Genomic DNA, 27,139 nt, shown 5'->3' on the forward strand with positions numbered 1-27,139 from the left:
TGCCCTCTTCTGCATACACAGACTAATGCACACTCTGTATACCCCTTCCATCCCCTTCCTCCTGGCTACAGGTATCATAAATATCATAAATATCAGATATTATAGCTAAATGTTACTATTAAAGCATAAAAAGTGTCAGTTTTATCATTTACAAAGTAGCAATAAATATATTTTCCATTTTCTTTCACACATGATTGGTCAGGACGGTGAAGAAATTCAGAAGCATTCAATCATCGGGTTTCCTTCTTTTCATTTCGCCCTGGAGCTACAAGGCTAATGCAGCTAAATGCTAATGGAAGTTACCTGTATAGCCTCTGGTTTAGCATTGTCTAGGTGATCTCGCACATTCTGATGCGACGATGTGGAAGCAACAAGACCTCGTCCTTGACTGTGCGCCAGGCGTTTTTTTTAAAGATGTGAAAGCCTAAAGCTTCCGTTTAAACCTTTAATGTAGAAAACATGGATTTGAAAAGAAGATTTTAGGAGGAGAAACGCGATGCACTAATTTTAGAAGTTCTTATCTTCGGAGAGACACCGCTGCCGCGGCCTGAGCCACGTTTGAAGTGCAAACACAATGTTCAGATCTTGAATTTCAATAAACCTCAAAAGATTCCTGTTTCTTTTTATGTATTTTTTTGCGAGTCGTCATGGTTCAAGAGAAATTCAAGACCGTTTCATTCCAAATGTCAAATTATGGCTTAATTTTGAAAAGCCACTTCCACTTGAAATTCCGAAAGTTAGCAGCCCTTCCTCGACCGCGAGTTCAGCATAATGTCATTACATCATTACAACATCATTACAACTCGCGTAGCGAAACAATCGTGTTTATTTAGCGTAACACGTTATTTAGTTCACGCCGGTTGTACAAATTACCGTTCTGAGAATGAAAATGCATGATAAAATATTACAACGTGCCGCTTCAAATTTCAGTGTCATGTCCAGCTAGCTGTGATAGCTATAAACGCTAGTTTGGACTAACCATCTGAGGGTTGGTGCAGCCAGCGTTCCATAAAATGCACCTCCACGTTTGCACTACCTGAACACTACCTCGTCTAGACATGCTGTGTGACCAATAATGACATTCCTCTGTTAATTAAGAGGATCTGGTGAGCAGGTGAATCATCGCGGGTTTGCGAATGCAGCTGTCTCAGTGGCGTTTAGTGACGCAAATCTGCCGGACAGATGTCCACTTTTTCCTCAGAAAAAAACGTAAAAAAAAAAAAGGTCTGAGGGAGGAGAAAAATGTGTTGAATGGTGTTTGCTGTGGAGAAAGCGGCGGGGCGTGAGGAGCCGGGAGTCCCCGGTGGCACAGCCGTGCCTGAAACTCAATTTCAGCTCCATCATGCCTCAGGAAGCAATTTAATTAACGTGTTGCTCTGAGCTCAGGACAATCATCGGCTCTAGCAAAAAAAAAAACTACAGCAGCTGGAAGCTGGCATTGTGGCTGTGTACGATGACTGTAGGCTAAAGGGGGGGGGGGATTGTTTAGCTGACTCGGTGCATGTGAGTTAGTGTTTAAAATCGTATATTGATAAAAACATTGCATCTTATTATATATTACATATTTTTATATAATCTACTTCAAAATGATCAACGCATTATTCGCACCTCAGGCCTCCTCACCTCACCTTCATCAGTACCTCACTTTACTTTTTTTGAGCCCAGATCTAGAGTTTAAGCACAAAATCTAGTGAAACACCTTCTCAGAAGACTGGAGCTTATTAAAACAGCAAATGAGGACTACATGTGTAATGCGAGGCTCAAAAAAACACACCAATCCAATGCTCCGGTGTCCACAAACGCTAGTTTAGCTAGTTAGCAGTTTTGCTAGTTAGCTGACAGACTGAAACTTTGCTACAGAATGCATGAAGGGTCACAATTTGTTAATATAATCGAATAGGAATGAACATCACTGAATATCTTGGGAGCGAACAATTGTGTTGACGATTAAATTAGACGAGATGATGCTAGGCTTGGTACATTGTACAAGCCTAGATTTTAATAAGGTTTTAGGGGCAAACCATTTTAGAGCTTTTTCTACAGCTTTTTATAGCTTTTTGAATGAGGATTTTCACAAACTTCCCTGGGTCACGGCACCATTAATGGTTTTTGTCTACAAACGGATCCCAGATTATTGACTTTATAAATGTCAATATATAAAAAGAAGAACAGATCTAAGTTAGTGTGTCTTGAATGCCATCGAACGTGAAGATAAAAATCATGTCTCAGGTACATCACACTCATCCTCAAGCCATTCTCGTCAGCCTGAGTGACCTAGGTACCCTGATTTTCAGCACCATGCTGAGTGATGAGGATAAGGAAGAATCTGATGCTGAAATCTGGTGCTCCGCAAAACTATTTAATTAGATCTTATTTTCAGGGTCACTAAAGTGAGTCTACTCCTCATTGTTACAACGTCCTAATTCTTCACAATCCTCTTTTCTCTCTTCTAATCTGCACTACATTTTCCTCGGCATTTACCCCTGCTATATTGATAGGCTGTCAGGATGCTTTCCTGATATTTCGATTCTGGCTCATTATCCTTTCGTGACAAGAGCAGACATGAATCGCTGTAATGGCTGCTCGGATTCTTGCTCGTGTTAAATAAACCAGGTCTATTGCCCTAAAAAGCTTCCTTCTGAACAGACAGCTTCTTGCTATATAAGCATTGACTCACATAGTCAGAGAGCCAGCTAATTTCAACACCTCGCTTATGACATTGCCAATAAATAACCCTGGGTCATGGCACCATCGGAGGCCACCGCTTCGTCATCATCTTGATCGCCGTTGGCAGCACCGTCCGTCTCGTTTTGGTGCCACGGCTAATTCGAGGCTGCTAATTCATAATTCGGCACGAGTAGAGGGACCTTGGCTGGGGAATTAGCCACCTGTTCGTCCTCTGTATAATTAGCGACAACATCCAGTCCGCCTCGATCATTACCCAGAAGCCGATGACAAATGGGACAGAGCCCTGGTTTTCACACATGCAAATCTGCTCTTCTCAGAATTTATGATGCCACAGCGTGTGATGAAGTGGTTTATTAAAACGAGCTTAAGGACGAGATGAGATGTATCAAGAAAAACTCTCCAGGTCACACCTTGGAGCTTGCATTGATACTGAGCACCATTATGTGTTAATGCATCTAATAGCGTTCCAGTCTTGTGAAGCCTACGTGTGTCGCTTTGCCCGTCATGATCATTTCTAATCACCACATTAAGACCTGGCCAGTGTGCAGTGTGCATCAGTAAGATTTTTTTTACCATAATGATCCCTGGTACTGCGAGATCCAGCAAATTAGACAGGGGAAAAAAATCAGACAGCATTTCAGAAAGCACAACTCCAGCACATTTTTGTGCAGAGTTGGCAATGCTGAGGAACACTTTTTTCTTTTTTTCTTTCTATTTAAAGAGGCTTGATAATCCTTCAGCCTGCCGCGATTTCGGAGAATGCATAATGTCTCCTTCCTGCGGTTCCTTAATAACACAAATCAGGATTATTGCTGCCTGGAAATCTCCCTCTACTGCAATATCGTTGATGAAATAGATGATGAACTTGCACTCAAATTCTTTTTAATACCCTTTTTTTTTTTTATTTCAACGTAAACTCATAACAGAAAACTTGTCATTTTATCTTACTGTATCACCCATAATGCATTTCTCCCAAACACAAAATCTTAAACCGCAGCTATAAGAACATTGTCTGGAATAGAACAAGGGTTCTTCAGGGTTCTTCTTCTTCTTCAGGGTTCTCTGGATGACTGAGAAACCGTCCACTCTAGGGTCGTAGATATAAGATTTTATAGGCTATAATTCTATAGAGAAGCATCAATTAGGAAAAGGCAATATTAGTGCTATTATTGTTCTTGCTGTTGAAAATGGGCGTACACTTTCCCTGTATCAGTTGCAGCAACTTTAGCCAATCACGGACATCAGTGGGTTTAGGTATGTGGAAGAGGGCAGATAGCTCTAGGTTTTCTAAATCATCTCTTCACAAGAAGGTTAAATGGGCTTTTATAGACACCCTACAGTAGCTTGAAGATGAGAAGTAATATTAATAAGAAGAAAAGGTTGAATGCCTGCAAGGTAAAGTGCCTGCACAACTTCAGTGCTTGGCCCCCTAATGATACCGTAATTCCATTAATGTAAGGCGATATTGTTTTTCTAATGAAATGCATCTAATAAGCGATGTCTTATATTCAAGCTCATTAATACCGTTCACCTGAAAAATAGGTGATGCTAAATACAGGTAAACAAGTTCCTCTGGACTAAAGCAATAAATAAACAGCATCCGAGGCAAACTTATGATGCAGATTTTAAACTGTCAAGCAGCCAAGCAATACGATGTGATGTCAGGAGATGGCGAGCCCATAAAGACTTAGAAATGTTAATACTGGTAGTATTAAAAAAGCATACCGCCGTCCTAAAAGCGTTCGCTTCGAAGAAATTGCCCGGCGAGTGTGTCACTAAGTAGCCATGCTTCAAAAAGCATTTTTCAAAAGGTACACTGTCGTCTTATATCCAGGACAAAACGGGAATAAAAATAATAGAAATAATTGCAAAGTTCTTTTCAGGAACAAAACCGAGTGACAAACGCGGCGATTATTCCAAATCCTTTCTTCCGCAGCCGCTTCAGTAAAAACTATAAGAAAACGGGGTAAAATGACAAGTCAGCGCTTCCTGTTATTTATTTCTTTTTTCCACATTCATTCTCTTACAGACCCTGAGCTGATTTCACACACCTCCATGTCTCACAGATTTCATATCCTCCTAATTCGCACTCCACCCGGAGCGATGCAATGGTGCCGCCAGACTGACATCCACCACACAGCAGAGAAATCCCTCTCTGTGATCGCCAAACAAAATCCCCTTTACTTTGCTCCAGAGGACCTGAGCGTTGACCCCCGAAGGCCGATCCCCATCCGAAATGGTCGTGCCTGTTTTCTCTTGAGGAACGACTGTCTGAAAAAAAAATAAGCAAAAATTACATGGAGTGCTTTTAAAAAAAGAGAAACGATAAATAAATCTAATAATATTTCCATTTCTCGCTTTTCGTTTTCGGGATTGAAGCGAGCTTTTGTCCTTTGTTTTTTTTTTTTTTTTACGCGACCGAATCGCATGAGCGAGGCGTATCGGACGAATACACACATCGCAGGGTGGATTTTTGTCATCATTTATTACCCTAAATGAGCACATTTTTAGGTGAATCATAGCTGTATATCACAATTAGACAAATCCCGCTTTCAACATGGCAACAGTGTGTGCAATTTATTGAACGATATGAGCTAATACATTTTTGAGAATTATTGGCACTCTTCAACAAAATTATTATCTCTAATTTATCAGGCTAATTATTGGCACCCCCCACATTTTTCTATTGCGATTTCCAGACTGGATGAAAGATTTCGGATGCTCCTCCATCTGTTAGATTTGCGAAAGGTTTAATCCTCCTTTTTTTGGAGGTTGATTTGCATTGTGCCCTCATGAACACGCCATCGTCCGGACCCACAAATCACTTTTGCGAGCAAGCTTCGGGCGCAAAAGCACCCCCCCCCCTCCCCCCCCAAAGACTCGGCTCGGATCAGTGAGACGCTGTAGGGAGATTTGGCAGGAACGCAAAAATGCTTGGCTGATATTACAGGATTCTCAATAAGGAAAGCTCCGATTGTTTTGCTTCCACCAGTAGCTGACGCTGCATCAGCAGAGACGCTGCACTTTTAAAACATTTCAATCAGTCAAGCTGCGACGTAAGCAATCTACACGGCAAAGAGGACGAATTCCAAATTTTCATTTTTTTTTACTATGCCATTCCCTTGTAGACTTGGTGATGCCACATTGAGACAAATTGATACCAATTTTATGCACATTGTGTCCTATAGTTCGTTAATGTTGCTGTAACGAACGTGAGGTATGTCACGTTACTAAGAACAAATGCAAAGTAGATGGTACATGCAGCCTGAAATTTCATTTAGTGTGTGCAAATTAGCAGTAAGTTTCCTGGTGAAAGTGCTTCTAAGACATTCTATCTTAACAAGTAAATAAGTAAATCAATGCCTCACAGAACAACAGCCAGGAATCCCGCTAGCCAGGAATGCATATATAGTACCATGCAAATGTTTTGCATTTACTGCAAAAATGCCTAAAAGAATATAATTTAATAAGATTTGATTTTATCATGAAAAAGATGGAAAGTCAATGAACAGAAGAAAAAAACCAAATCAAATCGATATTTTGTGTGATCACCGTTTGGCTTTTACACACTTGTACACAGTCAGGGATTTTGTAGGATCAGAGTCAGGTGTCTGATGAACCAGTTCTATCAAGGATTCATTAATTTCATATGTAGGAAGAAATACGATCATGAACTGAAAACGAACCCGCTGTGTAGGAGCTTCAAACTGGGTGAGGAGTCAAACTCTGCTGCTGTGGTGAGGTTGTGAAAGATGTTTCATGTCACAGGCCTTATACCATGGCAAGACTGAGCACAGCAACAAGATACAAAGTAGTTCTACTGCATCAGCAAGGTCTAACCCAGGCAAAGGTCTTGAAGCAAACCAGGATTTTGACTGGCCACCAGTGCTTTCAGCAAATAGTTAGTGGAAGCTAGTGGGACGCAGGTACACCCACTGTACTGTAAAATTTCTGGGCAGAAGTGTCTTCAAAATTGCAGCCAAAAAGCCAAACCTCTGACATGGAAAAAAAGGCTAATCGACTATTGTATATCCATGGAAACAGAGAAACTTGAGGAATGTGGTGTTTGCAAGCAAGAGTGAAGCATGTTAGAGGTTTTCTGCATGTTTGGGGCTTCATTTCTGCAAATTGATTCGGAGATGTGGTCAGAATTAATGGTGGCCTTAGTGCTGAGAAATACAGGTAGATACTTATCCCTCATGCAGTACCATCAAGGAGGTGGAAAACGACCCCAAACATACAGCCAACGTCATTAAGAACAAGTCCTGGAAGTAATACGTTTCGGCCCCCTCAGGATTTGCGGATTGCAGCCTGCATCCACAGAATATTGGTTAGTTATCCGAGATGTTTGGCATGACCTACCATCCGAGTTCCTTCAAAAACCATGGCATGATTACCTAGAAGTATTGATGCTGTTTCACAGGTAAAAGGTGGTCCCACCATTTGGATTTCTCTCCATAAAAAGGTGTAAATTTCATTTTCAACTACAAAAAGATTTATTTTGGTGAAAGGACTGAAAAAAAAGAACAAACTGTATTGAAACCAGCAGGCTTTGAGACCATGAAGCAGGCCAAACATCTGCTCCCTGCTCGAGCTCCAGTGAAGGATGAAAAGCGAAGCAGAGGAGGAGAGAGCATGAGCGTACGCCACACACTCACTCACTCGTGAGCGCTCTCTCACACACACACACACACACACGCGCGTGCCTCTCGTAATCTCACAGAGGAGCTGAAAGAGAGAGAAAGAAAGAAGAAGAGAGAGGAGATGAGGATGCTGCTGCTGCTGCTGAGGATGATGATAATGATGATGCCCCGGGTCTCAACCTAATCTTGTGCGATTGTTATTTTTATGGGAACAAAGTGGAGCTGAATGCACGGCTCGCGGGGCAACGCTGCAGCAAAATGAGGACGGCGACGGTAAGATTTCCCATCTGCGGATCCAAGCTGCTCATAGTGGTTGGTGCGGGATGCCATGCGCTGTGTGTGTGTGTGCATGTGTGTGTGTGGGGGTAATTACTGGTTTAAGTGTGTAACTGTAACTCCAAGGCAAGATTCATTCATGCTTAAACGGTAGAACCGCACCTCCTCACCTCCTCACCTCAAAGCTTTACTTTATTAATGCAATTCGGTTGCCTGTGCTGTTCCTTTTCAGCATGTGAATGTGAACGTGAACTGGTGCGTTACGCCTCTCGTGCACCCTTTAAAACCAATATAACTAATACATTAAATACACACCGAGTGCTCTAAGCAACCGGTATCCTACCTGTCTAAATATGCAGCTTGTTGTAGACCTGACGCATGTCGTTTTAGGGGTGTTTTGTTTGCATGACTCTCTTTTTACCCGACCACATAAAGTGTGGAAACGCTCCTTAAAAGTTCCAATCATGTAGCTTCGATTACTTTGAGACACAGCTCAGGGAGAGTCATTTGCCTGAATGGTAAAAAACCTCATTTGTTTGAGCCTCAACCTTGTTGAGGGCAAAACAAAATTCCCTGTTTTTCTGAGGTGGTGAAGCGGAGAACCTCGAATGTGTCACGCATCATCAGTAAGACACAGAGGATGTCTTGAATGATCACCTGACCTTGTACTTGTGCCATTGGATTCAAGGTTGTTTCTGGGGTATTCTGGATGTTCAAAAGCTCACACCATGTCATTTGACAGTTTCCTTTTTGAAACATCTGGGGGGGACTGAAATTCACGTCTATCATGAACTTACGACTCATCTGTATGCCTGTTAACTCGCCAGCTTCATCGCTGCCAACTTGCCCATTGGCACAGAAATTCAATCCAATATTATTTGCATAGGGCTTATAAGAAGTGGCAGCTCACTGGATAAGATGTTGGACTTATGATCCGCAGGTTGGACTTATGATCCGCAGGTCACAGGTTCAAATTCCAGCGCTACCATAGCTGGGTCTGTGATCAAGGCCCTTAACCCTCAGTGGCTCTTCTGTATAACTGAGACAAAAAGGCTTTTTACTTGCTACTCTTTCTCCATTCAGAAGCTGAGGTCAGAACACAGGGTCAACCATGATGCAGCTCCATCCTTCGAGCTGAAAGAAATCGCCAAATTGAAAATGAGTAATGAATTGGACAGAAGGATTTTTTGAGATGGCTTTGCACCAACGAGGACGGTGTCTGCTAGTTACCCCAACCAAACAAAAAAAGAGGGCATGAATGTGGAAGAGGGTGGATAGGGCTCTCCTTTAAACATGTTTAGCCTCCCTGTGATATTAATAGGGAGAAAACATGGCAGAGAAGGTCTTCTTAGGAAAAAGCTATCTAGTGGATTGAAATTAGAGGTGATAAATAAAGTTTTGCTAACAGGAAATGCTTTTATTTTATGTTCCCCTCCCCACCACAGCGCCATGGAGCAGCCGTGTTTCTGGCCATCACCATGTGCACCAGCTTATTCTTCATATATAACGTCAACAGCAACAACAACAACCATGACAGCAGCACTGGACGTTCTCCTTCTGCATCCACCCAGAAACCTAACAAAGGTCCTCCACCGCCACCTCTGCAGGGCTACATCAGCATTATTGACCACAGCGTAAGTGCACATCCGTCACCTGCAGTTAAGCATGTTTCAGTGTAGACTTGTAGTGGTGAGATGATTCTGTCAAAGATACACTCTATTGACAAAGGTTTGTAGACACCTGAGCATTGGTATGTGCTTCTTTTTGAACATCCCATTTCACATGTAGTCCCCTATTTACTGTTATGATAAGCCCCACTGTTCTCATCCGGAGAGATGTTCCAGATTTGTGAGATTTCATCTAGCCACAATAAGGTTGTTGGAAGGTGTTCGATAGGGCTGGAGCTCTATAGCTGGAGATCTTCCACACACTTTCAACCCATGAAAAGCAGATCTTCATGGAGCTGTCTTCGTGCACAAATGCCATACTGGAACAGGTTTTGGCGCCCTGGTTTAAGTGAAGGAACAAATTCAATGCTTCCACATGCAAAGACATTTTATACAAATGTGTGCCTCCAGGTTTGTGCTAACAGTCTGAAGAAGAACAATATGCAGCTAGAAAGGTCAAGTGTCTCAATTCTTTAGTCCTGATACTATAGATGTACAGGACAGTATTTTGTCTGAAAAGTTATCCCGGCAAACGTATGCTAGTCAGACTAAAACTTTCTTTCGGCTTTTCCCATTGGGGGTCACCACAGAGGACCATCCGCATGTTTGATTTGGCACATGTTTATACGCTGGATGCCCTTCCTAACGCAACCCTCCCCATTTATCTGGGCTTGGGACCGGCACTAAGGCTTCTGCAACCCAAATGGCTGGGGTTGGTTCCCTGGCCGGGGATCGAACCCGGGCCGCAGCAGTGAGAGCGCCGCATCCTAACCACTAGACCACAAGGGAACCTGAATGCTAGTCAGACTAAAACTGAAAAAAAAAAAATTCTTGATGAATGGGCGTCACTGTTACCACCCTGTAAAAATAATATACTATTGATTTGCCATTACTGAGGACTTGTGTTGCCATTCAAATAATATAAAACCCCTTTAAACCCCTCTGAAAGGAAACCCAGGCTTCAGAGCACTTGATTGGAAATGAACCGAGCGTATCGACAAAACCATTTGTCACGTTTCGCCAAATGTTTGATCAATAAACGTAATTTATTGCACAATTTATACGCTGTCGAATTCCCAAACCTTATGCCAGGGGCAGATGCGAACCCAAAGGGTATGTATATATATTCGTGCTCATACGTTGATGCGGGGTCGGTTACAGTTACGATAAAATTGATGCTGTTTGAAGTGTTTCTTTTTACTTATCACTAGGATTACTGCGCTACGTCCAAATTTATTCAATCAGATTAAAATTTGTCAAACATGCAGACTGATTTTTAGTTTTTTGCTTGACGTTTAAAAAAAAATTTGTGTCAAGTTTCATTTCCAGGCGTTTTTTTTTATTATTATTATTTTGCTTTGGAAAAAATGCACAGTGAATAAATGAAACGTGTGAACAACGAGCTAGGCGAATTGTGTGACCTAAAATTAATTACTGGCATTTAGAATAGTGCTGACATTTTCCAAAGAAGTGTGTGTGTGTGTGTGTGTGTGTGTGTGTGTGTGTGTGTTAGAGACTGTTTTTGTTCTATCGAGTTTCCTACATTTTAAAGTCGTCCACTGCGGCTGTAGATTCAAACGTATATTTCCAGTGCTGAGCATTTGAACCTCTTAGGTGCACCTGTAAAGAAAGACGGAAGCATGTGACTAAAGTTTGCCCCAACTCTGGCAAGTCCCATTAATCACAATTTACCTCGGTCCAGCCGCTCAATAGTCACCTGCCATTAACAATAACCACCCAAGCTCAAATGAAACCCGGTCAGTGAGCCTTAAGTGTTTTCTCCTCCATGTCGAGGTCTGCACGGAAAATAATTCTGCCCGGCGATGAGAAGTGGCAGCGAGCCTCGAGCAAAGCGCTGAAAACCCCAAATGGCTTTGCGCTTCGATCGACACGTTGGTGATCAATGAAGACCTCCTGCAACCGGTACTCAGCGTGGTGCTGCTCCGGCAGAGCGATTGACTCTTGCCCATGATTAATTCTCTTGTACGCTCAGACAAATCCACTGGTTTTAAAGAAGACGGCTGCGGGGGTATTGTCTTTAAAAGCAAGCTGGAGAATCTTTCGGGAAATAGCGATTCGTTCACGACAGCGTTTACCTTCATGAAAACGTGCTTTCAGCAAAACAAGCACTTGAAATCATGTGTAGTTAATCACCAGAGTGAATCTAATTAGAAACGAGGGTTTCAATTAAATATGGGATGCAAGTCGCAAATTATGAAGTTCATGTCCATGGCAGGGCTTCCAGAAATGCAGGGAACTAATTAAACTGCAGAAATCAAATCTGAGGCTTGTGTTTCGCCCTCTTCCAGAAAATGACGCAGTCTAGTCCTAGTAAAGTAGTGATTAGCAGCTACAGGAAGAGCAGATACCAGTGCCAGAGACGAGTACCAGTTTAATCATATGTATCCCATGAAATTATTATGTAGAGCTTAAAGACAACACCACAATCATTACTGCACAACTGTAAGAAGGTCTGGAGAGAGTGTTTGTTTATTTGCTCATGGCCCAGGTGAGGATTGCGAGTTTGCTCAGATTGTACAGTTCATTATGGACAGTAACGATGATGATGTGTGAAAAGGAGATTTCAATTGTTCATCAGGATTGGAGTTTGACACACTTCCTCTGGAATACCCTTACTATAAATACTCCTACTCCTAATATTCCTACTCCTAATACCCTTACTATAAATACTCCTACGCCTAATACCCCTACTATTTTTACTCCTACTCCTAATACCCCTACTATTTTTACTCCTACTTCTAATACCCTTACTATAAATACTCCTACTCATAATACCCCTACGATTATTACTCCTACTCCTAATACCCTTAATACTCCTACTCCTAATACCCCTATGATTATTACTTCAACTCCTAATACCCATACTCCTAATACCCTTAATACTCCTACTCCTAATACCCTTAATACTCCTACTCCTTAATACTCCTACTACTAATACCCTTAATACTCCTACTCCTAATGCCCCTACGATTATTACTCCTACTCCTAATACCCTTAATACTCCTACTCCTAATACCCCTACGATTATTACTTCAACTCCTAATACCCCTACTCCTAATACCCTTAATACTCCTACTCCTTAATACTCCTACTCCTAATACCCTTAATACTCCTACTCCTAATACCCTTAATACTCCTACTCCTAATACCCCTACTATTAATGCTCCTACTCTTAATACCCTTACTAACAATACTCATAATATCCTTACTGTTAATACTACCACTCCTAATACTTCTACGCCTAATACCCTTAATACTCATTCTCCTAATACCCCTACTATTAATACACTTACTCCTAATACCCCTACGCCTAATACCCCTATTATTATTTATTTGTCTGCTTATTCCCCTCTTATTAATACTCCCACTCCTTAAACCCCTACTATTAATACTGCTATGCCTACTATTAATACTACCACTCCTAATACCCCTCTATTTATAACAAAGCCCCTTGACTGCTCCAGTAAAATGAAGCAACACCTTCAGTCCAAATCAGATTTGCGCATAATTTGATTTATGCTCTTTAGAACAAAATTACCCCGAGCAGTCGCCCTCTGACTGATGAATTCAAAAGAGTCTGTTAGACAAAGCAAACAAAAAAAAAGCAAATGAACAACAGCACTGAGGGAATGTGAGCACTGCGCAACCTAGAGGAATGATTTGAGATCCGCTAAACTCCATTGCAATCGATGCAGCCGACCCTGTGAGGTTCCTCGTTGCTGTTTCGACCACTTTGTCTTCCTGAAGCAGCGCAACAGTCTCACGAGCTATTCCATCTTTATTAGAAAATCCTGTTTAGAAAATTGACGTTTCCAATGGCAACCCGGAGACCGATTTTTATTCGAGGGCAAACAAAATTATTTTCAGATGGTCTAGAAAGATGTGATTCTCTCAGTCCTGGTTTGTTGCTTTGACATACCATGAAGCCTTCTTTTCACATCATTCTATTTCATTCATACGAGTGCTTCGGGCTCGGAGTAAAATATTGGCCAAGGCTCAGCCTGGAAAAGCAGCGACGACCAGAGCGAATCTGCTAATCCACGGCTGTCAGATTCGTTTTAATTTTGATTGGAAAGCCGGAGCCGGTGGGAAAGCACTTTATTGGCTCAGCACTTATTGCTATTCTAATCCAGGAACGAAAAGCAAGATCAGCATGTAGAAATGGAGATCTGAGATTGTGTTGCATTTCAGATTTAGCGTTCAAGATACACATGAAGGAAAAAATATATAAATAGGTCTGGAAAATAACCAATAAATGAATTGAGCAGCAGGACTACCATTACAATTAAGCAAACAGAAACATTAGAACATATAGTTTGCTGTAAGGAAGGAATTCGAAAATCTCATCTGGTGTAGTTGCAAATAGAAAATAGAAAAGAATTAGGGCACCTGACTTTCACACCCATATGTGGTTTTCCCCCCAAAATTGGAGGCACACAATTGTACAGGAAATCTTTTGGTGATGCATGAAATCTTCCCTTCACTTGAACTAGGAGACCCAAACCAAATTAAGCTCCATGAAGATTTGCTTTCCATGGGTTGGAAGTGTAGAAGATCTTGAGTGGCCTGCAATAGAGCTATAAACCCTGTTAACCACCTTTGGGGTAAATTGAAACAGTGACTGCACTGTACATGTATTATTCACATATGAAATCTTATGGTCAGGTGTTCACAAACTTTTGTAATGCTGTTAAGGACACGATAAGGATTAAGGGTGGACTTCTTTGCAGCGGAAAATCTGATGATTTCTGTCCTCTTTAACGTGCCGATGGTAAAGTGGCCTTGTGTAGCTTTGTGTGTGAAAGCATCATTTCTGCACTGAATCACTCTCGCTGGCATTTACGTCAAGTGTGTTTTAGTGCTCTTTTGCTTGCCTTTCGCAGGAGCTCTTATACAGGTTTTTGTCAAGTCAGCCCTGCAATTGTCTTCTCCCTGCATTCTCAATTCAGGACAGAAGTCTGAGTTTAGATTTCTCACAAAACATCAGATTGAATTATACACATTTTTACAAATCTGACCACAATGTTAGCGGAATTACAGATGCTAATTTAAGTTGGGTGTTCAAGCCCCGGTTTCACCAAGCTGCCACTATTGTGCTCCAGAGGTGCTGCATCATGGCTGACCCTGTGCCCTGTCCAAGCTTCCTAACATCGCTGGGATATGAGAAGAAAGAATTTTACTGTGCTGTAAAGGTGCAAGCAACAAGCAAAAAGCAGCGTTCTTTCTTGCCTCTGATTGGGTAGATGGTGTTGACTAACCAAAGTAAAAATATATATATATATATATTGTCCTTTCTTCTTTGACATTCATGGAAAGAGTCTCCAGTGTCAGCAAACACTTGGGAGGTTTCAGACATAGACCGTTTCATCCCGCAGGAGTGAGGATGGAGTGGTTCGTAGTATAACCTAAGGAAAAGGAAAAAGAGAGACAAGGAAACCACTGTTTACAGCTGCTATAGCATAAGTGAAAACAGGAACTCTAATATCTGGAACATTCCGCAATGTATAATCAATGATAAATTAGCAGGGTTGATTGTCTTTCTACAACTCATTAGAATCTATTTGTACGAATTTAGATCGTATTTGTAGCAAGGCTTCGGGATTGAATATGTAAAAAATGGACCAGATTTGATAACTTTACAATTTTTTCAGCGAAATAGATGCAAATGTTTTGGCATGACAGACTAAAACATAAACGGTCTCCGTAACAATGGAAGCTTATTAGCATGAATAAGCCTCTTGCGGTATATCATGGCCGAGGATATTAATATTGTGTTGATGGCTTGTGGATTTGACCCCCTTGCCCTTTTGCTCGGCTGGTAATTAATGAGAGGCCGGTGATGCGTGGTAGACGTTGAAGCCTCTTCCCACTGCATGCCATAACTATATCATCATGCGGAGCGTCTGACCCGAAGCCCCACCCTACAGATTGTCTGTGGTCAAGTGCGATTAAATGCTAATAAAAGTCATTTGTCTTCTCGCAGTGGCGACTTGGCCATTCCAGGGGCGATGTTGAACTATTCGGGTTGTCCGGTGTGATTAATGCGGGGAGAGGTGTTGGCAGAAGTCACGGTCAGTTCTTTCATTTGCTGCATGGCTGATTTTTCCGATCCTCCGAAGTACATCTGTGCAGTGTAAAGACTGAGACAAAGAAAGAAAAGAAAGAAAGAGAAAGAGAGAGAGACGGCTTTGAGAGCATCCCGAGGGTCTTCTCTCTACACACCAATGCACTTTGTTGTCTCTAGTGGTGCCGGATTTGCCTCAGCCCCCGAAGCTGAAACATGTCTGAGGCTGGAGAAGAATGAACATGTGAGCGTGTAGCTGTGTGATGGTACAGCACACAAATTAAAGGCCCTAAGTGAGAAAGAGGAACATGTACGAGATAACCAAAATGGACAATCGCTTCAGAGCATGCTTTGGAGTGGAAATCTTGTCTGACTATCTATTTGCCTCCTGAATGAATGTCTCCCAAAGATTTTTTCACAATGATTATTATCACCCTGTGGCTAGTTGGGAAAAAACTATTGCAGTCACATAATTGCCCTTTAGTCCAAAACTGCATCTAATCCTGGCAGGAGGCAAAACACACACCAGGGTTCATTTGTTTGATTGCTGGTTTAGTTTTATTTGACAATCTTTAGAACCTGCTTCAAAACAAATCCAAACTTCTCACCCAGCAAATAAATCGATCTCGCTGTACTTGGTTGCTTTGGGCTTGTTTGCAACAGTGGAATTTTAGTAAGGAACCATAGCAACGGAAAAATAATGAAGCGCCTGTAAACTTGATCTGCACCTCAACATGCTGAGCTGAAGAAATACAGTATATCATTACAATACTTCAACTATTTGTTTAGATTTACATTTGCATTTGTGGCGTTGGCAGATGCGGATAGCAGCCCAGGGCGGCTTACTGTTGTTTTAGTTATACAGCTGAGCAAATTGAGGCATAAGGGCCTTGCTCAAGGGCCCAGCAATCGGATATGCTGCCTGGAATCTCAATCTTGAGTTCCATGTATCTGGATCCATGTACCATTACAAACAGTGTATACCAGGAAGGCAACCATGCCAGGTGACAGAAATACTTGGTACATGAGAAAAATGGTACACACTTTGTCCTGTTAGAAGAGAACCAAGACCTCCACCATAACCCCAGTGCATTGTTGTATGTTCTATTTAATGGGTTAGAAATCTGCCTTTATGCACAACTTCTAATAGAACTTATTTGCCACTGATTCCCCATGTGGCAGTCGCACTCTGGACTCTGAATTGCAGAAAAGCTAAATAAAGTCTTCGTAATTACATTCGTCTGCCTCTAGAGAACTTTAATTAAAACGTAATACTAAATAACTGCAGTCAGGCCTGTAATGTCTTGGCTTCGTGCTGTATTTCAGCCGTCTGTTTCTGACCAACATTTATGCAGTCTGTTTTGGTGCTTAATGAAGAGGCCCATGAGAGGGGTGTGAGAGATCTCATTTAATAACACAACTTGTTCTTAATAAGACTCGAAGCTTAAAGGTTAAAAGCTACAGACAGTATAGAATGCTCCTGAGGCGTTCAGGGAGGAACAGGAATGTACAGTATGAACTATGGAGAAATTGTCTAGCAGAGAAGGAGGCACGTACATGTCTTATGCCTTAAGACTCTCCAAGTAAGGTTTATGACTTGAAACTTTACTCCACCACCACCAAACCCAAACCTTACCCCTCCACCACCAAACCTAGACTTCACTCCTCCACCACCAAAACCAAACTTCACCCCTCCACCACCAAAACCAAACTTCACCCCTCCACCACCAAACCCAAACTTAACCACTCCACCACCAAACCCAAACTTTACCCCTCAACCACCAAGCCCAAACTTCACCCTTCCACCACCAAACCCAAACTTTAACCCTTCACCACCAAGCCCAAACTTCACCCCTCCAACACCAATCCAAATAATCACCCCTCTACCACCAACCCCAAACATCACCCCTCCACCACCAAGCCCAAACTAGCCCCTGTCATACCACCATACCCAAAAATCATCCCTCCACCATCATCTGTTATGGGGTCCAGATGCAATTTTGCCAACCTCAGTCATGCTCAATTTTTTTCAAGAAAAAGGGCCGTATACCAGACACCACTCTATGAAAGCTGTACTGTTTCTCTGATGTGCTTGAAGATGCCTGTAGGCCTCATAATGTGGGTTTTTGTCATATCTTTTACTGAATTTCCACTTCTGGGAATGGTCTTATCGGTGCTCTTCATTTGCAAATCCTCCTCACTGTACAGTTGGAAATGGCCTTATAACCCTTTTATAAGCTGATATGAAGTAATAATTACTTCATACCCCTAACCCTCTCTGCTTCAGGAGCACTGAAACATGACCGACACAGCACTCAACAACAGCTTCTCAACCAGCTGGGACATGCGAAGAAAGAAATTCCCGATGCTGTAATGCATCTCTGACAAATACTTGATGTTCTTAGTTCATAGAAGTTGTTAAGATCCACAAAATGATTAGTAAGCCCTGATAGTTATACAAGCAGAATAGAAGGATGTGCACTTTCTTTTCCCCAAGACTGTATAAGTAATATATTTTATTTGAAGTGGAATCGCACGACTGTGCCTCAAGAACTCAGCTCAGCACGGCCGTACAGTACGGTAGCACTTTTGAAGTTATTCATAGCTAACCCCCCTGAGCTTCTGAACTGCTCAAATGAAACATGACTCTAGAGCCCAGTTTTGCTGTGCCAGCACGGTCCTCAGGATTGTGGCACCAGGCAGCACAGACGCCATCGACTGCCAAGTGAAAGCGAGCCTGGGGGATTGGCAAAAAACTATTCCAGACTTTCTCTTTTAATAAACATTTTTATCCCCAAGTCATCATCTGCTGCCCAATGCGTACGCTTCATCCCCACACCAAACGCGGGACAGGTTTGAGTCCGGAATAGCAAATTTCATGCTTTTTATGATTAGCGCACCGTGACTGCTTAGCCTTCACGAAAGCATAATTGTGCCAGAGGAGTGTCACAAAACCATGATGAATGACCGAATTGATGATGTATACATGCAATGAAATGGATCAGACCAGTGCACCTTTTCCTTTTGACAAATGTTGAAGAGAAACCCAAGGCAGAATGGCATGAGGTATTGCTTCCCGTAATGTCTGGTGTGTTTCTGGTCCTGCGGGCATTGCTGGGTTATTTAGGTGTGATTGATGAGGCGTTAGTTTGAAGCAAAATCATTCCATTATTGTTGTTCTCAGTGGAAAATCTGCACATATTAAGTCAAACTTACAATATTGCATGTTGAGGTTAATAATTAAAACTCGTTGCAGTTGTCCCATGTTGTCCCACTTCTTTATGCTTATAAATGAAAAGCAATCAATTAAAGTTTTTTGAGGAGTGATACCGTAAAGCTTAATCGTCCTACCGTTTTCTGTAGATCTGTTCATCCTGGTTTATTCGCTCCTGCTGGAAAGCATTGTTCTCCCCGAACAGCTCGACACCCCGTTGTTCTGGAGTTGGCACACATTTTTTAGTGAAGGAATGTTGGCATTTTCCCTGCAGTCTAACGAGCGCTCGGGTATTCATCAGGCCCTCGTGGTTTGGTCTCCTCCAACATCCTTCATGACGTACTCACGGGAACCGTCTTGCATTCGCTAAACATCATTTTCTGCTTATTTATACCTCCCGATGGGAGCTCGACAGCGATTCAGGAATCATCTGCGTCGATTCTTTTATTTATATATTTGCGGCTACGAATGGAGGCCACTGGGACAAGATTCAAAGGAAATATTAATTAATTTATTTTTATGACAGCAGGATAATAACGCAGCCGGCTGCATCTCCATGTGAATGCTCTTGTGCTGTTTATCCTCCGAGCGTCTTTTTTGTTTCGTTTTTTTTGTCTCAACCGTGATAAAAACACGATGCGATTGTAATTAATCTAAAGTGTTCGTGTTCATCCATATTCAAATCCGGTGTGGGTTGTTGATTGTCACTTAAAAGGCTGTTGCTCCAGGTGGCTATCGTTATCAATTAAACATGGAGCTAATGTGAAGAGGCGGAGGTGCTAATGGTTTATGAGCCAGTGTGTTAATATATGCAGTACACATTATTTTTAGAAAGTGATAAATGAAAGATGAGGAGATGAAGTGACGATGAAGAGATTGGCTTTGGCACGTGACGTTTTCTTGATTCTTTTTTTCGTATGAAGCGCTGTGAGGAAAATGTCTTACACACTGTGTGTGTATGTGTGTGAGCATTCTTAAAGAGAAAATAGCAAGCGAGATAGCAAGCCTGTAGCAAGTGTGTATGTTTTCTCAATTCTATATAAATGAAGCATGATGATGTAAACTAATCCAGTTCCAGCCATCATTTGGTGCATGAGGTCTGAAGTTTCATCAGTTCCCCCTCACAACTTTACTTCCTACCTGCAAACCGTTTCCAGATATACATGACCAAGACTGGTGTGTACTTTTTTAACGTTCCAATCCACATTTAATCTCCTTTCGACATTCTATAATAACCCCCATGCTTCTGGGAAGATGGCTTTAGTAAAGTAAGGTACTGATGTAGGGTGAGGTGAGGAGGCCTGGGGTGCAGTCAGAATTCACATTCATTCCAAAAGTGTTCAATAGGGTTTATATTATGCATACATTATTGTAACGGTGTGAAATAACCACATGCGGCTGGAGAAATCTGGTGTCCCCATTTAGTGCATTTTGTTCTCCCATTAAACATGTACAGAAATGTTGAAATAAAAATAAAAATTAGAAGGCAGCATTTTTTGGTGCATTTGGTAAGTGTATGTCGCTTATACATTTAGCTCTGTTTTATCCAAGAGCCAAGCTGGTATGAAAGCTAGCATGGAAACCACACAACCAGCACACACGCTCATTAGTGCATTGCTAATACCTAAGCCATATATAGCTAATAGAAAACCATAAAAAATGTGTGTGTGTTAAATGTTTTATTTGCCTGTGAATGTGTTGTGTTTCTACTCCCGTGTATTTTCTCCCGCACTCTGACGCTCGCTGTGTAATTACATACTGAAGCACTGCCAATTGAACTTGTTTACATCGTTCACTATAATTAACCTTTTAGCATCAGTCCACGTTTTCATTTTTTTCACCCCTCACGTACATTAAATCGGTGTTTCTGCTGTGCGCTTGCAAACACGGCCGTTTTAACAGCGCACGGTTGTTTTCCACGTGTCTCTGTAGTGTCTCTGGCTGTCCATTAAACATCTTGAAGGATTTTTCCCTCAAAAAAACTCGCATTTCTATTGCTTTTGTCTTTTAGCATTATAATACGCGTATTAGCTCAGATGAACAATTTGAATCTGAACGTCATTTGTATAAAATGAGAAGTAAATTTTGTATAACAAAATAAGGAATTCCCGTTTGCTGATTTCATTAGTTGGGAATATAGTTCAGATGCCAGGAGGGGAAAAAAAAAAACTCGTTTGTGAATAATAAGGGGACATAACCCATTTCTTTTTCGTTCATGTTAACACTCTAAAACCTCGTAACACACTTTCCTCGGCCTCGTTTTTTAATGTGTTTTAGGACACAGACTCGGTCTCTCATGAAATGCCATTTGGTTTGTAATGAATTCATTTTTTTTTTTTACGCTTGAAATGCAAAAGAAATGGAAGAACTTTGCGTATTATTTCACTCACCTGGACGAAGGAACGAATGTATTAGCTGTGTGGATCTGGACCACAGCATTAAAATCAAACTCAAAGCTGTTGCAGTCATAAGTAAGTCACTGTGGTGTAAGTGGGAATATAAAACGATCGATATTGTGATGTTCTACACAAAATAATGAACTTCAGGAGCACATTATTCGTGTGGAACATCACTATTTGTCTTGCGTTTGTCCTTAACGCAGACGAGTGCCAGCTTTTTTTTCCCGGTTTAGATCGAAATAAAAGTCTGTCAGGTTCGTCCCTTATTTGATGGTCCTTTAACAGCCCTTTCAGTGAAGCATTGCATTAAAATGTACAACTAAATGAATAACTTTCGGCTAATTATGAACTTTTACCAGCCAAATGAAGAAGGAGGAAATACAAAAAGGACCCCCCCTCTTTTTAATATATGTTATTATGAAAATTTTAGACATTATTCTGACTAAATTAGTCACTTCAGCTAAATAAAGCAATCAAACCTTTGTTGCATTGCCCTCTGCACATGCTCGTGAAAGATGAGTTTTAAACGAAAAAAGTTCATTTGAATCTGCTGTATGCCGTTTTTACCTTCAATTAAATTGCTAAATGGCAGAAGGAGCGAGCTAAAAAAGTGTTAAAAAATGCATACAAGTGGTGTAAAAGTCGCACAGTGCAGTTTTTTAAGCTTCTTCTGGTGGAAGTAAGAGCTAACGATGCACATGCACATCTTTTTTTTTTTTGGGGGGGGAAATTTATCAAGTAAAAATAAAATTGAGAGAAAATTATAGATACCAATATGCAAAGACACCATAAAGGTTTATTAGTTTCCATAGAGTTTATAGAGGAAAACCTGCGGAAAGGAAAAAATGCAAATTTGGCACACACCCTCATCCAGATCAACTTACATTTACCTGCTCAGGGGCCCAAGTGTTGCAGCTTAATGTAGGATTTGGATCAAAAAGTTCAAAGGGGGAAGGAGGACCTTTTTTTAATTTACATTAACTTTATTTGGCAAACACTCTCATTCACTGCAACTTACAACTAAGCAATTGAGAGTTAAAGGCCTTGTTCAAGGGCCCAGCTGGTGCTGGGATTTGAACTCATGACCTTCAAATCCAGAGGTTTAGCACACTGTCCCCTAGAATCATATCTAATTATAAAGCTTGACAATGTCTTGTATAAACTTTCTTTTGGCTTCTTCCATTAGGGGTCACCACAGCGGATCACCCACGTTTGATTTGGCACATGTTTTTACGCTGGATGCCCTTCCTAACACAACCCTCCCCATTTATCCGGGCTTGGGACCGGCACTAAGAGTGCACTGGCTTGTGCAACCCAAATGGCTGGGGTTGGTTCCCTGACCGGGATTCAAACCCGGGCCGCAGCAGTGAGAGCGCCGCATCCTAACCACTAGACCACCAGGGATTGACAATGTCGTGTATAATTGGTAGAAATATGACTTTTCAGGAAGTATTCAGGTGGCCTTTATATTGACAACGTTTTTACAACCCTATCACCCAATGCACTACCTTCAATCACCTTCCTGGCACTTTAGGATCCAATAAAACTGGTTGTACACTTTCACATCATGTCATGTACCAGAACAAATGAGCATCTGTGGTTAAATATGAACACTAGGGAGTTTTCTCAGGAGAGTATGAAAAAAGTGTGAGTAACATTTACATAATGTGAGGCGAGGGTCTTTGGGGCAGAGTCGATTAAGACCTGCTGAGAGATCGGCCTAATGGGCTCTCTGAGATCAGGACGCACCACCCTCGCTGAAACTGAACCCCAATTAGCCGAATCCCTTTGGCTTCTCTTCGTTCCCCTCCGATGGCAGGTGCTGCCGCTGCACATTTCCAGCCATAGCCCTTAATTAGACACAAAGTGCAGTTCTTTTTCTCGACTCGTCTAAGACCCTCTCCAAAAAAGGAAGCCTGGCCCAATTATCCCAGGCTGAGGGAAGGAAGTGTATGACCTGAAGAAGCTCGGGGCCTCGGTGGAATGATGAGAATACTGGGAGGCAGGTGAAAAAAGGGACATTGTCATGGAGGTCAGCCACACCAGCCAGGCTACACTTTAACTGAGCAGTTTTGCAGCCTGGAGAGAAAAGGAAGGGTTTAATCTGGGGAATTAGAGAGAAAAGAGGTCTGGAAAAAAAGAGGTAGAAAGGGTAAAAGGTCCCTCAAGTGTGCTCCGTCTTGTAAAAAAATTGAGTTTCATTTTGGCAGCCGAGTTAACACCTCCACTCTGCTATCTTTGGCTAAACCTTAATTTTCCTTTCCCGTTCAAAATGAACAGTAATACATTTTTACTAGAAGGTTCAACATTTATTGTTTCTGAGCTTTGCTTGTCCATTACGATTAGCCACCTGTTGCACCACGTAGCTTCGAATTTAGAAGAAATTTTTCGACCCTATAAATCTTCTGCCCCTTTTCTAGATTTTAACTTTCTGTCCCCAAACTGCACCAGCTAACCTGTGGATTTGCAATTATAACCAACCAAATACTAAATAAAAGATACAATAATGAAAGCTAGCATCGACTAGCTAGCTAATTCTTCCAGCCAATCTGTCAATTGCGAGTCTCAGATTTGTACCAATGTGCTCATTTGAATGTTTTTATTTTCATAAGCATATTGTATGATTAAGATTTTCCTAGTTATGGAAGGAATCGAAGGTGTCAGACAGTTTTCAGGAACAAACTGAGTCCACCAGCCTTTTTTCTTTCTTTTCATTCAGGCCGAAACGAAAGTTAGAGTTGTTCGCTTTTCCATGCGAAACATTTTTCAATCAGATGCACCACGGTGCGAGGGACATGCCAGCGCAGTTTGTCTGAAAGTGACCTTGCCCCTGGCGAGCAACTCAATATGCGAGCTGCACACGCTTTCGTTCGCTTCATACGCCGTGCTCATCACCTCCACAGCAGGAGAACGGAGATAGCGAGGTGTTTGGGATAGGAGGACAGGAAGAGGGAGGGGGGGAGGATGCTGAGAAACGAATGAAGACGCGCCTTATCGAGACGACGGTCGCATCTCGAACCCGAACGGCACCCTGTGTAGGGTTCGTGCTGAGGAAAAGGCAGAAGAAGTGACAAGCTCGCCAACACCAGAGCTGAGCGCTCAGATCCTGATAGCGAGCGCAATATAACGAGATCACCTCCGGCGGGTGGTAGGGGAGGGGAGAAAAAAAGATCTGGACGAAGGTTGATGGCAATCACAGGAAAATAAGAGCAAGGGATTGAGAGTATTGTGTAGGAGGAGGAGAGAAATAGGACAGAATGATTCGCTGGAGATTTGAAAGAGGTTCTGTAGAGAGGTCTAAGTGACATTTTTTGTAGCAGAGGCAATGCTGCAGGTCCTTTTACTGGGTTTCACAGATGTATTACTCAGGGACTTGCTGTCTTTTCTCCTACTCAACATGAATCAAGACAAATTTACTTGCATCTGCTAAACCCCCTTTGTATTTATATATTACACACACCTGAGAATAACACACATTACAAAAAGCCAATTTACTCTCTTGTGTCTGTTTAAAGGGAATATGATTTGATGATATATGAATATGATGATTTTACTGAAAAAAGCCCAAAATTCAATCAATACATCTGTCTCTGTATCTGTCAAGTCCAGTACCTGAATAACTGAAGGAGGTGTAGACTCTCTGCCTGCTAATCTAACTAAAAGAGGCGTGGCCTATGAGACTGCCGATTTAACTTCAGGAGGCATCGCCTATGTGCCTGCGAAACTAACCTAAGGAGGTGTGGCCTTCGTGCCGGCCACATCAACTAAAGGAGGTGTGGCCTCTGTGCCTGCTGGTCTGACTGAACAAGTCATAGCCTCTGTCTATGCCAGTCTAACTGGAGGAGGAGTGGCCTCTGTGTCTGTTGATCTCACTGAAGGAGGCATGGCCTCTGTGCCTGCTGATATAATTAAAAGAGGCGGTCAAACTAATAGAAGTATGACCTTTGCAACTGCCAATCTACTTTAAGGAAGTGTGGCCTCTGTGCCGGATGATATAATTGAAGGAGGCGTGGCCTCTGTGCCTGCCGATTTAAGTGAAGGATGTATGTCCACTGTGTGTCATTCGATTAAAGTAGGCATGATTTACTTGCTTTTCAAAAGATTGAAGAAGGTACACCCTATGACTTATGGGAATCCCAGTGAAGGAGGCATGGAAAAGAGGCTGTGAATCTTGAAGAAATGAAGGAAGCTTTTGTGTCTGTCTCGGTGAAAGAAGTGTGGCCTCTGCGTTCTGGTTGATGTGCAAGGAAAGAACAGTAACCAATGTTACCGAGAGCTTTTAGCTTGATGTATAGATACGTTTAAGCTGACCTTCTTCTGCATGATAAAGCATGTGCAGTTTGGTAGCCGTACAGTTTGGTTCCTTGCAGCTTCAGGGAACGAGCTAGACAGTATTCATTATGACATACTGTTTATGAAGGTCACGTCTAACATTTGGTGGCTCTTTACTGCTTTCACGCTGAACGTTTTCAGTAAATGTTTGCGTGAATCGAAAAGCACAAATCAAATCAAATCAAAAATGTGTACAGAGCGAATTTAGTTTTCTCCTTCCTGCTTTACTATTACACTGAATAAATGTTTGAATCGATGTTTGGGAAAACAAGCTGTTTGTGGAGCAAAATATTACTGAGATCTCAAAAATAGAAACTGTGCAAAACAGTGCTGTCCTCATGCCAGACTCGAGGGATCTCATGAGAACAAAAGCTGCAAACAACAGTATCATGCAGTCTTCTGCAGCATCACACCACCCTGTCATAGATTATGTTACTACAGCAGAGAGCTCCCAATGGGTTTATTCCTTATTTATCAATCGAAAAAATGCCATCAACTTGTTGCAGGTACTGTTTGTAGGTCATGGGATTTTCGGTAGATTAGGAAGAACCTACTCTATCACCACAATCCTAGTTTTTCTTTCAGTGTTAATGTATTTGGTGCTTCTACTACTGTGCATGAAAGACAAACTCCGATCCCACCGGAGCCAAATCCTGACTGCCGGCTTCCTCTGCCTCAGATACTCCAATATAAGTGATTTGATTTCCGCAGGCCTGCTTCCCGTCGCTGCTGGAAACGTGTTCCTGCTGCTAAAGTGGATCCCCAAGCAGTTCCAGTCCTCACGCAAAGCACAAATCCAGACACAGATGACTGAGTGGGTTGTTGATCAGTGTCCTCATTCGGGGGCCGCTAATACACCTGAACACGCATGGCTTTCGGCGGCTCAGCTGCGAGAGCTCTATCTCTCTGGGTATCTCTGCTATTTTCCGTGGTCATGCCTGGGTGGGTTTTTGTAAAGGAAGCACTGGACCAGACACAGGAAGCTAACATGGGGGCCACAAAAATTAAAAAATCTACACAGGAAATTCACAACAACTGCGACACATGCTTGAGCAGCAGGGACGGACATTAATCCCAAAAAAACACTCGTATTACCAGGCAGGGTGACTAGGATTTAGCCTAAATCCAACCACTACCTGAATACCGGAGTTTTGGAATAATTGATGGTACACCGTAAAATGGTGCAAAAAGACAATTTTTGGAATGAAAATTGAGGTGTCGGGAACTCTCCAATGTCAGGGAGGTGTGAACGAGGCTCATGTCCGATGAATTTTGTTTTCCGGATGCAGTACTGTAGCATCTTTATTGACATCTTATTGTGTCTCTTGTTATGGTGCTCCAAAAGCCAATTAACCCTTTGTGACACTCGTGGAATCGAGGCCAGGAATTTAAGGTTGAAACATAACGACAGGCCGGTGGGCTTTGGAATTGTTGGATGCCTTTATATTCCTCTGCATAACAAGATGCTTGATCAAATAGGCTTGTTAGGGGAAAAACAGGAGCAGGTGGAGCCTTTTCTAATAAAAGCAGTCGCCTTTTAGAGTTACCATACTCTAAATCCCTTAAGGCAGTGGTCAAGCACAGAATTATTAGTGCCCTTATTAGCATGAAATTAAGTAAATGCGATTTAAAATGAACATCAATCCACAATTCCTCCTCAGAAAGCACAACATTTCAGCCCCTTTGTGTAACATCAGAAATTTCTAAAAGATCTTGAACATCTTCCACCCACAACATTTCTTTCATATTTAAAGTTGGTTGTTTTTTGTTTCACATGACTGGTTTTCTTTAATTAAAACCCGGAGACTGAAGCTCCAGTTGCCAAACACTGATTT

General features: G+C 41.9%; 1 protein-coding gene across 1 annotated transcript in view; it reads left to right on the top strand.

Annotated features, from left to right (window-relative positions):
• Nucleotides 1-3,381: 3,381 nt before the first annotated feature.
• The window catches only part of st6galnac5a (ST6 (alpha-N-acetyl-neuraminyl-2,3-beta-galactosyl-1,3)-N-acetylgalactosaminide alpha-2,6-sialyltransferase 5a), a 30,649-nt gene continuing 6,891 nt past the window's right edge, over nucleotides 3,382-27,139 (top strand). Inside the window, exons 1-3 of the mRNA XM_083541354.1 lie at nucleotides 3,382-4,320; nucleotides 5,121-7,604; nucleotides 9,053-9,241. Of these exons, the coding sequence (XP_083397480.1) occupies nucleotides 7,590-7,604; nucleotides 9,053-9,241 (204 nt within the window). The 5' untranslated portion in view covers nucleotides 3,382-4,320; nucleotides 5,121-7,589. The remainder of the gene's footprint in view (nucleotides 4,321-5,120; nucleotides 7,605-9,052; nucleotides 9,242-27,139) is intronic.

The sequence above is a fragment of the Silurus aristotelis genome (assembly GCF_946808225.1).
Source record: "Silurus aristotelis genome assembly, chromosome: 5".
In the NCBI taxonomy this organism is placed as follows: Eukaryota; Metazoa; Chordata; class Actinopteri; order Siluriformes; family Siluridae; genus Silurus; species Silurus aristotelis.